Source organism: Meleagris gallopavo, chromosome 8 (assembly GCF_000146605.3).
Source record: "Meleagris gallopavo isolate NT-WF06-2002-E0010 breed Aviagen turkey brand Nicholas breeding stock chromosome 8, Turkey_5.1, whole genome shotgun sequence".
In the NCBI taxonomy this organism is placed as follows: domain Eukaryota; kingdom Metazoa; phylum Chordata; class Aves; order Galliformes; family Phasianidae; genus Meleagris; species Meleagris gallopavo.
The window spans coordinates 3284735-3296830 of NC_015018.2; the positions used below are offsets into that span (position 1 = coordinate 3284735).

The 12096-nt window shown below is 40.9% G+C and overlaps 1 protein-coding gene across 7 annotated transcripts in view; it reads left to right on the top strand.

Moving 5' to 3' along the window:
• The window catches only part of PCDH15 (protocadherin related 15), a 566546-nt gene that overhangs the window by 253259 nt on the left and 301191 nt on the right, over positions 1-12096 (top strand). For all 7 annotated transcript variants that reach the window (XR_002117515.2, XR_004160438.1, XR_002117520.2 and 4 more), the window contains one exon: positions 2838-2956. Coding sequence is in view for 3 of the 7 variants with exons in the window: in XM_031554340.1 (XP_031410200.1) it covers positions 2866-2956 (91 nt within the window). In the remaining 4 variants the exon portion in view is untranslated. The remainder of the gene's footprint in view (positions 1-2837; positions 2957-12096) is intronic.

The following is a 12096-nucleotide window of genomic DNA, read 5'->3' on the forward strand; positions in this document are numbered from 1 at the left end:
CTCTATCATCTTTGAAAGGTTGTGGAAAATGGGAGAGGTGCCTGTGGACTGGAGTGAAGCCTATGTCATGTAGTGAGGAGAGAGCAGAGGATGCTGTGTACCTTGATTTCTGCAAGGCTTTTGATACTGTGTCCCTTAACATCCTCTTGTAACTTCCAATTTTATTTTCATACCGAAATATGCAAATTGGAATTGGTGTTTTTTTACTCTGACCTAAGGCTGTTTATTCTAATTAAATCAGTGTTTTTCCTTTCAGCTTGAAATGAACGCAACATTTTTAAGTACTGTAATAGCGTTTGTTCTTATCTTAGCTTAAATCTTAGGCATTTAAGGTTACTGTAATATCGCTGGGTCTTAAATATATTCCAGATGCTTGGATGTGGTAACTGACGTTTAATATTTTGAGGTTTCTTTTTTCAATTCATCTTCATCTCCCCTTAAAACTTGTTGAGATGTGGGATATAGATGACTTGACGACCAGCTGGAGTTGTTACTGTTTCATTGGTGCATTGCATTGGTGAGAAATAATAGTTTTTTTAAAAAGCAGAAGTGAGATGAGGAGACGTGATTGCTCCTTGGAGTGCTATTATCAGTCTGCCGCAGTTGAGCTGCAGAAACCTACAGTGATCAGCTCCTGCCAGCAGTCCTGTGGGGACACGTGTGCATGCTGTTGTGTCTCAGCACATTGGTGTAGGTGTGTTTCTCAGTGCCTGTGCACCAGCCAGCACCAAGTGCTCCAGAGAGAGCTTTACTGAAGCATTTTTGTCTTTTTTAAATGCACACGTGCCAGAAATTGGAATTCCCCCCAAATGTTTTTGTTGTTGTTGTTTTCTTTCTTTCATTTGGGTATTTTTCTGGTTGAGTGTGTAAGTTTTTCTTGCCTATGAGTGTTTTTGTGACTTTGATAAGAAAATTGGGAAAATAAAACGTTTGGAGCAAACCTCCTGAGCGGGCTCCGCAGGGAATTAATTTTCTTTTTTCCCTGTTTTTCTTTTCCCCTGGAGAATTTGTTGTTCTTTTCCTCTAGCGGTTCCATACTTACTGAGTTACTGGTAATGTTCTTATGAGCCTAAAGCTTCTATTTCCTTGCATAACAAGGTTTTGAATATGAGGAAAACCAAATGGAGAGTGGGATCTCAGCTAACCAGGTAGATTTAGACTAGCTATTAGGAAGAAATTCTTTATGTGAGGGTGGTGAGACACTGGAACAGGTTGCTCCGCCAAGTTGTGGATGCCCCATGCCTGGAAGCATTCAAGGCCAGGTTGGATGGTGTATGAGCAACCTGGTCTAAAGGGAGGTGTCCCTGCCTATAGCAAGGGGCTGGAATTAGATGATCTTAAAGGTCCGTTCCAACCCAAGCCATTCTATGATTCTAATCTCCAGCATCTTTGCTGAGATTAAAAGGAGCTCTGCTTGCTGTGTAAAGGAGCCCAATGCGTCCCCTCGTGCAACTGTGGAGAGGTGTCAGACACCCAGGAAGCTAAAATATTCCATTAATATGGCTGTCTGAATTGAATTAGTTGAACATCACGGCTTGCTTCCTTTCCTTTTTGATAAATCTAGCTTTTTTCTCCAGAACACTGACACATTCTTGTTTGAATTATTTTGAGTTTGGTGGGGTTTTTTTTCTTTCTTTTTTTTTTTTTTTTTGAGAGAGGAACATGTTTCTGTCATAGTAGTGTATTTTATATTAACCAAAATGTTGTCTATGTTGATAGGGTATTGACTATTTAGATCTTAGAGAAATTAGTACTTAGTGGAACTTAACTTCCTTTTGGCGTGTGTAATGCTGAGCACCATCCAAAGGAATGTTTTGTGGTGCAAATGAGACCACATCTGTACATTTGTGTTATTCTGTAAGCTCAGTTTGTGGGAGGGAATGATAGCACAACTTCAGTAACATATCACCAAGGTGGATCAGGCTGTGTTAACTCCAGAGCTGTGGGGGAATAGTCTGTTTGTTTGACTTGGAATGAAATGCAGTGGTTCTGTAACCACAGTAGGAAGCTATAAGCAGAAACTGGCAATGAAATCTGAGTCAAATGTTTTGCTTGGGAAAATTGACAGCACTTAAACCCTTTTTATACAATAGCTTGTTCTTATGATGCTATAACTCCCTCCCCATTTCATGCTTCTGTTGCTAGGAAGTTCATTGTATTTGTCACAATGTTTTTTAATGTGAAGGAATATTTTTAAATAATTCAGTTCTAGGCTACAGAAATATGTTAATTCTCTTTAATGGAGCAATAAAATGAAGTTTTATTTAACTTCTGAATGTTAATCACTCTAAATGCACTCTGGGATTCATCCAGACCTGTCTTGGCCAGTGCATTCCTTTGGTGTTTTTTTTCTTATACATGTGGAATTTGGTGTTTTCTTGTTTTTCCTCCTTTGCTGGCCACAAACTTACATCACAATTAGAGCAGGTCATGAACTGGATTCAGTGATGTTTTTGTTGGAAGAGGTTCTGCTGGGCAGTGTGTTTGAATGTTGAGTCTTGGCTCGCTCGTGCGATTGAACATCAGTTGTTATAAGCAGAACCCCTCCAGTAGCATCACTTCCCCTCAGTGCTGCAAAGCACAAGGCTGAAGCGGGAAGAATAAAATAAAGGTTTTGTTATATGGAAATTTGGACTTGGTATAGCTAACTCGAGATTACTGCTTTGGATGTATGATTATCTAACGTACATTTGTATGTATGAATGAGATGAACTTCGTTTAACAGAAGCAGTGTTGCTCTATTACAGGCTGTATATGCACACTTAGCAATGGAATAGTTTATAGCCACCTTTATGTAAGCTGGTTGACTAATTGTGTATCAAATCTTTCTTTTCCAGATCTGGCTTGAGTGAAGTTTGACAAAAAATGCTACAGCGGTTTTGTCTCTGGAAGTGGTTAGCTGTAGGGATTGCCGTGGCTATTATCTTAGCAAGTTCCTTGGCCCAAAATGATGAAGGTAAGGCTTCTGCTGTGGGAATGAAGCTGTGTGGGTAGGATGGGACGATTCTGTGATTTATTTATTTGTTTTTTTTTTTTTTTTTTTTGGTTACTCCTGGTATCATTACGTGAACAAATGGTGTGATACTTGCTAGTAAAGAGGCTTTGCAGTAAAGGAAGGGTTGGGTGTGTTGGCATTTGAATCTTCTTGGTCTTTTTCTTAAGAGGTGTTGATTTCTCAGGTAAGATTAAGGGAATAGTTAGTTGATGTTGGCCAGTACTAGACATTCTTACAGCTGGATTTTGTTTCAGAAAACTCTTTTGGTAGACAGGAATATACTGTTACAAAGTAGAGTAATTTTGCTTTTCTGACTTATTTTTTTGGCTTTAATTAGTACTTTTTTTTGCTAGTAGTACTAATCATTCTCCACATGTGTTTTTAATTCCTTTCCATCCCCCAGACCAGCCCCATATTGTTCTTGATTGTGATGATACGGGGGGAAAACTAACTTGATCTTGACCATTTTTATGTACTGTCATTACAGCTCTTATTCTTCATGCTGAAGTGTCTGAGCTGCTCGTTTTAGATGTTTGATCTCTGCTTGGATACAATTAGCTTCTTTGCTCATAATGTATTTTAGTGAGCCGTTAGGCCTTACGTTAATCTCAGCAATGGTTGCCAAGTACTCTTTGAGCAGCAAAGCTGTAGAAGTGAGGGAGGAGAGGCTGCATGGCACCGGGATGTCCCCCAGCATGTTCAGCAGTGTGAGAGGAGCAGGTGCTGGAGAGCAATGGGGGCGAAAGCAGGATGATGGGATGGCACGGTGCTGTATCCCTTCTGGCTTAAGGAAAAGATTGTCAGGGCAGGCTGAAAGTACAAAGCAATACTGTCCACTGCAGTGTTCTTCGTAGCCAAATAGGTAATGTGATAATAGGCATCCAGAAGGATGTCTCGGATGAAAGTAAGGTTGGCTGTGAATTTCACTTGAGTACTAATTCCTAATGATTCGTGAATGATGCTGATGCGTGCAAACCGTGTGGCAAAGATGCCCCAGAAATCACGTTAATAGCCAGAAGGACATTTCAGAATAGGAAAACAGATTCCCCAGGTATCAGTCCTTGTTATTTTCTCCTTGTTATCTGACAAACTTCCATCTTTCTACCTTTTTATTAAGGTTTCTTTAGAGGAAGGGAAAGATATTTGTCCATGGCTATATGTCAAGCTATTGTTCATTAATGATTTCGTGCTTGAAAATGCTTAGTGACTTCCTTACTTAGAACAGCTGCCAAGCCTGTACCTAGCAGTTAGTCATCTGTTGCTCACGTGGCTGTGCTGCCTGATGGCATTGCAGGGTAGGAGAAAAGCCTTGCAGCTTCCTGGTTCTGTTCAGGAGTAATGAAAACGGTGTCATTGACAGATAGTAATGGCAGCAGAAATTCAACGAATATGGCTTTTTGTTTGTTTTTATTTCTTAAATTGCTTTTCAGTATTTTGACTTATCTGCTTTTTGTGTTCCGTGTTAGCAGTAATTCCATGAACACGTGCCAGTAAAACTTTTACTCCTGTCACCAGAAAATGGAGAAGACTCGAAAATACAGAATATCTTTAAGTCATGTCTAAATCTTTTGGATGTCTTACAGATGATAGTTTATCTACTCCAGCTATCCACCACTTTGAAGGCTGTATTCAGTCTCTGTCAGGGTTTTGCAGGCTTCCTTTCAGTGCTTTAACCTAGATTGTTGAAATTGCATTTTCTGTTTAAGCCAGTGCTTCAGACAGACTTACAGTGATCCCTGCTAGTGTGACCACCTAATGGTATTCCTCCTGGGTTGTTGTTTTTTAAACGTTCTGGCTTTATTCATTTTGTTTAACTCAGAACTCAGGTTTGTGTTTACCGAGGAGGTTTTCTTGTTATACAGAGGATGCCCTGATGTACAGTGACTGTACGTTTGATTCATAAAGGCAGGAGTATTGTTAATTTTCTGGGGGAGAAGTTCAGAAATACCTTTTCTTGAGGAATATGCAGCTGAACCACTCCTGATACCAACTCAAGAATGGATTTATTTTTCTTCTTGTGCTCAGGGAAGTGTGAATTTAGCTAAAAGCGCTTCTTTTATCTTTGATGTACTTTGTGTGAACATCGGTATGCTCTAATAGAGTGAAAAAATGCATGGTAATTAATTAAAGTCTGGGTGGGATATTGGTTACTCAACAATTTTCACCTAGCTAATGAGACAAGGAATGTAAAAACGTACTTTCAATTGTATTTCCAGAAGCAAAATAGGAGCCGTGTTCCATACTTAGGTCATTGCAGGAAAGTACTTTGACATGACTTGGGACTGGTAGAGTTGCTTTCATTTGCTGTAATAAAATTTTGTAATCGAACTTGTAGCAAAAATAACAGATGCTCTCTTCTAGCAATTAAAATTGAAAAACAGTGTAATTATTTTCACAGCGCAACAATCAAGAATACAAATGAATTATGACATAAATTATAAGGTGTTTCTTTGCATCTAGCACGCAACTGATCTTCTGTGGCTATAGCTGTGTGTATTTGGTTAGTTGCATGTCTGTACTCCTGCATCTAGCACTATTTGAAATAGCCTGTACGTCTGCTATTTCAAATGCTTTTGCTTGACCTCCTGAGTTGTCACATCTTTCTCCAGCCACAGCAATTGATGGTGTTACTAAGCGACCTTAAAAACTTCATCACTGACTGTCTTGGAAATAGCTGAGGTTTCTTGCTTCATGTACTGTCGAGAAAACTGTCCCAGACACAAAAGCTGTCATTTCTTCATTTGGCTCAGTGCATTTGGCTCATTTCTGCCTTGACTTCATTCATGGCCAGCTCAAACACCTGCATAGTCTTTCAGTTCAGATGACGCGCTTACATCACTGGTGTTTCTACTTTTCAGCTGAATGAACAGTAGAGAACAGCAGTTCCCCCTTTTGGTTGGTGCTTGCTAAACTAAATGAGGGCATTTCTGAGGCTGCCCTTGCAGGCTGGGTACTGCTTCCCCTCCTGTTCCCAAGGGTGCTGCTGTGTTCCCTTCTGCCTGCAGTTCCTCTGTGGCTAATGGTGTCTGTGCCCTTCACCTACTAATATGTACTTTGTGCATCATGGTATCTGGTGGTTATGCTGTAACGTAATTCAGCGCTCTCTCTTCCAGCTGTGATTTGTAACAGACAAGCATAGGGCTACAGAGACCTTTGCTAACAAGATATTTGTCCGAAATGTGCAGGACAATCTCAGATTTGTACCTCGTTTTGCTTCCATTTGTCCTAGTAACAGTTCTGTCTGGCCTGTCTTGCTCCAAGTTCCAACAGAGCTGAAACATCAGTCTTGTGGTGTCATGTCCTTGTAGGCTATCACCAGGACAGAATGACCATTGGAGCAAAGGCTGCCTGCCTGCTCGCCCTGCTCAGGTCTCCTTGGGTGCTACTCAGGCTCCTCGTACTCATCCATCTCTTACAGCTTAATACTTGTCCATGTAAAGAAAGCAGTCTGGTATTTCTGCTGCCTCTAGTTTGTTCTTTTCCAAGCAGCAGAAAAGGCTTTAAACAGTTACACTTCTTTTTTTTTAGTCATACATTACCTTTAAAGTAAAATTGTCAGACAAGGCCTTGTAGTATGTGACATGAGGCCAATGGAAATACTTCAGAAGTAATGCCTCCTGTTTTATTATATTGGCCCACAACATCAGAGGTGGATGTTGGTGTTAGAGGCTGAACCTTCCCACCAATATTCCGTTCCGTTTTGTTGCTGTGTGACAGAAGGCAGCAGAGAGGAAGTTGGACAAAATGGCATCTGACATGGGAGTACCAGTGAAGTAGCTATAGTGTATTTGATAAGCACGTATTAGCAGCAATCTTTTGGTCCGTAGAGAGGGCTGCTGCATGTAAATGCTGTATGTACGTGCACTGATGCCACGAACCAGTAGAGCAAAAATGGCATTTGACAAATAGCAGGTTTACTTTTAAGTCTAAATGCTGAAAATGAGTATACCTATCATGAAGGGAACAGCTGAGAACTGGGGGTCCTGGTGTCTTACCCCTTGCTCTTAGAAGCTGAAAAGAAGGTGAAAGCAAATCTGACCACTTTTTGAAAACGAAAGAACATGAAAGCCACAAAAGCATACCTTAACAATAAACAGAAGGAATCGGTTGTAATGAGTTCATTAATTATGTTTACAGAAGTATTTAATGGAATTGTGAAACCTCTGTGGTCTGTTTAATGGCATCTAAAAGACTTCTGATGATAGCTGTTGGTTGGGATCTTTTGTACCCTTGTGTTTGGTGCTGAACCAGTACTTATATCTTAATATATATTTAGGTGGTAAGGATCTACTCTGTTTTTTAGGACGTTTTTCAGTAGTATGGGTGGATTTTGACTTGACACAAAAGCAGTATACTCTTGTGCTCTAATAAGCCTCTGATTACATTTTTTTTTTCCTTACTTTTGACTGCTGAACAGGAGATGTGCCATTGACAGCTGCTCCATGGCAAATGTGTCACTGATGACTCAGTGGGTTGTGTTGAATTCTAATCTGCTTGCTGGAGCTTTTCTTGTGGTATGAGAAACACTAGCAGGAATGCCTCTGCAGGGTGGAGATGTCATTCTTGGGCAACCTGAAGGCATGTATTGTTAGCTTTTCTGTTGCAGTCTAATTTACCACATAGACAGAGGGAAAATATTCTCATTTTGGTTGAAATGGAAGATAATACGTGCTGCTTTTTTTTCTTAAGCTAATGAAGACCCTTGAAGGGCTCTATCGTCTTTTTCCCTTCTGTGGAAGTATAGGCTTGCCTGAGAGAAATCGAGGAAATAACTGACTTCAGTGGGAACTGCTCAGAAACTGTTTGCTCTTAGCAGGTGAAATGGTTGCCACAGGCAGAGGTGCTGGAGCACTTGCCAAAATGGATGGAGGCTTTTCTGCCCTGTGCCTGTTTTCTGCCCTGTGCCTGTTTTCTGCCCTGAAAAGAGATGCTGGTGAAAGTAATGACTTAATCACTCTTTTGATTAAACATGTAGGGTCGTCAGAAATATAATCAGTTGTAGTCATCTACTTTACAAATGTTTAAATAATTCTGAGATAATTCTGAGATTTAGGATACAGATTAGAGATGCAGATTTTCTCAGTAATATTTCAAAACAGGTAAGAAATTCAAATTGATTCATGCAGTTATTCATTTAATTGCATGGGTTAGCTGAATCACAGCAAGTGAAGTTCCGCTGTCTCACCCTATAGCTCCGTAACACTGGATCTACATCAATGGATTGCTGTGGCAAAACAAGAGGGGCTTGATAGCATCTGCCAGGTTGGGCAGAATGTAAGAACATCTCTCAATTCTCATGCTGAAAATGGGACTTCTCAAAGTACTTGGGCAAGGCAGGAAGGAATGCATCTCCTATGAACTTCAGCATTTACAAGATGTAGAGCTGATTGAGAAGTTGTGCATTAATAGGTATTGCTGGCATATGAAATGAAATAATACTGACTTTACTCAGAATAAACCTAATAAAAAGGAACCCAGATATGTTTTTGACTTCATAAGGACTGAACACTTGTTCTATGAGGATGTATAAAGAATGACCTTACTCAATTAAATAGTCTTTGTCGTTATCCAGGATGGGAGATTGCATTTTAAGTGAGGATCTTCCTGTGAAAAGCACAACTGCAATACACTCTGTCACCAGGATTGTGCAGGCGTAAGTTCTTTGAGCAGTTTTACTTCTGCGTGGCACCCATCTATTAGTCTCTGTCTTTAATTCAGTCTAGCACAGTTTTATGCTACAAAAATTGAGTAACTACAGGGCCTCACAAATCACATTAAGAGGCTGCTTTAAAAATGAAATGGCTTCAGATCTCGATGTATGACTGTCAGGCAGGAAATTAATTCAGGAAAATGCATATTTGAATACAAGTAGCCCACTTATCATTTCCTGTGCCCTATACTGTACACGTACAGTAGAAGAGAAAGATGCAAACAGGTGCTTGCCTACAGGCTGCTTGAAAAAAACATCTGCTATTTGTTGGAACAGAAACTATTTGTTTGCTTTGTAAAAGTTCAGTGCTTTTGGTTGGGAGCTCGGTCGCTTGGTTCTGCAGAGGTCATACAGGGAAAGGAGCTGCTGTTGATGTCTGGAGCTCAGCTACTTGTTCCTTTGAAGAGTTCAGTTTTTCAGAGTGTCACTGACAGCTAATCTGACATGGCACCAGCTACAATTTGGGTCTGCAGGAGACCTCCTTCTCTTTGGCAGGAGGCAGGTTGAAGATGTGAAATACAGGTTTGAGAAGCAAGCTTCATCTTCCTTACTGCTTACATGTTTCATTTCTTTGTCCCCTGATAGAAGGGACTAAAGCCCCTGTGATGGATGAGGCAAGAAGCTTCTTGTCAGGAAAAGACAAAGCCCAGATCCCAGTGTGGGACACCCGTGTGATGGGGTCTAGCGTGGAAGGAACCTTGTCTAGGTGCTGACCTGCCTTGCTCTCTTTGCTCAAGCCTTTTTCTTCAGCACACACGGTGCTGTGTGCCATATTCTGATTGTAGTACCCAGGATGGAAAGCCTGGAAGCACTTCAAGTGTCCTGTGACTTGACTGATCTGAACACAATTATTGAGCCAGCACTTCTCTCCAGAGGAAGGTTGCCCTTCCTAAAGGGTTGAAGTTCTCATTGGGGAGGGGGAGGCCTGGTGCAGGAAAAGCAAGTCTGTGTGCAAAGGCACTGGCACAGCTTGTGTCCCCTCTGTGAGAGTGATTTGTTTTGTAGAAAAGAGGATAACTCCAATGATAGTGAGCTGAGCTCTTAAAAACAGGAACAGTTGTGCCCATCTGTGTTGGTTTACGGCCATAGAGCATGCATGTTGAGCCGAGCTGACTCCTCCACTGGTGGTTCTTGTGCTTTAATGGTCATATTTGAAAGCATCTTTGAGAGAGAGATATGTCTGTGTAAATTTATTGGATGGATTAGTGTTTCAATACATAAACAGAATCAGACTGAGGAAAAGCTTGTTTTTGAGAATATTGCGATATCTGTGATCTCCATCCTGCGTCCAGATTTCACAGAAGAGATTTAGCAATTCCACTGAAACTAATTCCTTTCACCCAAACAAGGCAGTGTGAATGAGACAGAGCGTTCTCAGGTGTGGGAGGTTTCACCCTGGTTTAGGAGGATGAGGTAGGACTCCTGTGTTGCTGGGTAGGGATTATATTGTAAATGCTCTTAGTGTGTTTATTCAGTAGTAAAGCTCTTCAATCATGAAGATTCGAAAGCTCTTTGCAAACAAATGCATTAAAATGCGAAGTACGCATTAACTGAATTTTTGGCATCTCTGTTCTAAAGACATTTAAGGCAGCCACCTTCAGTGCACAAGACTTGCTATAGTTCTACTGCCATCTTTCTCTCTAGGCTTGATTTAGCTGCCACAGTCACATTAGACACTCTGGTGAGCATTCTCTTGTGTGTTCAGTCCTCTCTATAAACCCATTTTTGTGCATGAGAGTCTTTTGTCTGTAGAGTTCCTGGCCCAACCCTTCAGCTTTATTGCTAGCTAAGTACGCTGTGTGCTCCTTTGGCTCGTAGGTGTCACTGTCCCTCCCCCATACAACTACTTTCCAACCTCCCATCTCATTTTCCTCCTTCTTACTTAGCCCAACATGAAGAATTACTTTCTGAATGCTAATATGAGACTGTCACTAGCTGACAAATAAACTGTGTATGCCGCCACTTCCCTGTCTCACTCCCTTTTTGATGAGATGTATTTGCTTTAAACAAGGTGCAGGGAATTCTGCTTGATAATAACCTTATGAAAATTAGAGAATAATAAAATCAAGCCAGAACCAACTCATAGTGATACCTGTGTCCCTTAGGACACAAGTTACGTGCATTACAGATTACGGGTCTGGCTTTGAAGCACTCAAAACACCCAATCTGGGTAAAACATTACCTATCCCTGTTGGGATACCATGCTTCTGAGGGAGAGGAAAAATGTTTGTAGCTAATTTCACAATGAATAAGACCGTTTAATTGCTTATCATTACGTGTATTGATAACAGCTACTTGAAAATGAAAGTTAAATAAACCACCAAAACTTGGTATTTTTAGAAATCCAGTAGTTAATCTAGAACAGCTATTGTGCAGAGATAATCAGAGACCTGTGCTGCTTAGTTTGCTTCCTTGAGATGGTGCCCATTGTAATTAAAAAGTGTAATTGACAGTGACTAATGTGTTTGTTATCCAGATTGCTTGGGGAGCAGAGATCACGTGCATTTGTTCTGCTTTCCTCTGAAATGAAGGCTGCTATATGAGAGCGTTCACTGTGAGAGTTTCAGAGCAGGGAGTGGATTTGCAGCTTTTGTGGAAGTGTTCACTGTTGTCATTGAGGATCCTCCCCTAGAGCCAGCATGGCTGGTCAAACACTTCACCTGCTTTGTGCTATGCTGAACTGAAGGCCAGAGCTAGGCTAAGGTCTGTTACCTTCTGACTTTGTGGTTCTGTGCTTGTTTCTTGGCCAATACATCATCCTAGCTTCAAAGAAATATGAATTACAATCTTACGATATGGTTCGGTAGGGAAGCAGTTCTGCTTCAGTTCAATTAACTTGTGTCAGTAATGACACTTCTAACTGCATCAATAAAGGGATAGATAGTTCTGTATGTGGCAAAGGCAGCTGATTGAGCAGTGTGGTATTGCAAGGACACTGCCACTTACGGCAGCAATAACTACTAATTTTAATTACTAAAGAATAAAGATAAGCAGTTCTTTGTCTGGGGGTTGGATAACAACACGAAGGAGCAACTACTTGTTCTGCTAATACTATTGCTGGTTTTGGAGAGACTGCAGTTTCTAGTCCTGTAGTGCCTGGTGAATAAATACTTTCCCAATGGCTAAGACTTCACGTATGTAACATGAATTTACCAACAGAGCAAGCAGAATGGACGTGGTAGGACATTTGCCTTGAGAACTTCATCCTGTCTGCATGGGTATGGTCACTGGGTTTCCCTCGGGCAAACAGCCCTTCTCTGCTCTTCTGGGGAATCGCTGTTGAAAGGTTAGAAATGTTTTGCGTATGGCAAAATGAACCTTTATGTGAAAACTGAAGGGGGCAGTTTTGGTTATTTGAAAGAGAAAAAAGAGAATGTTTTACTGAGTTTGT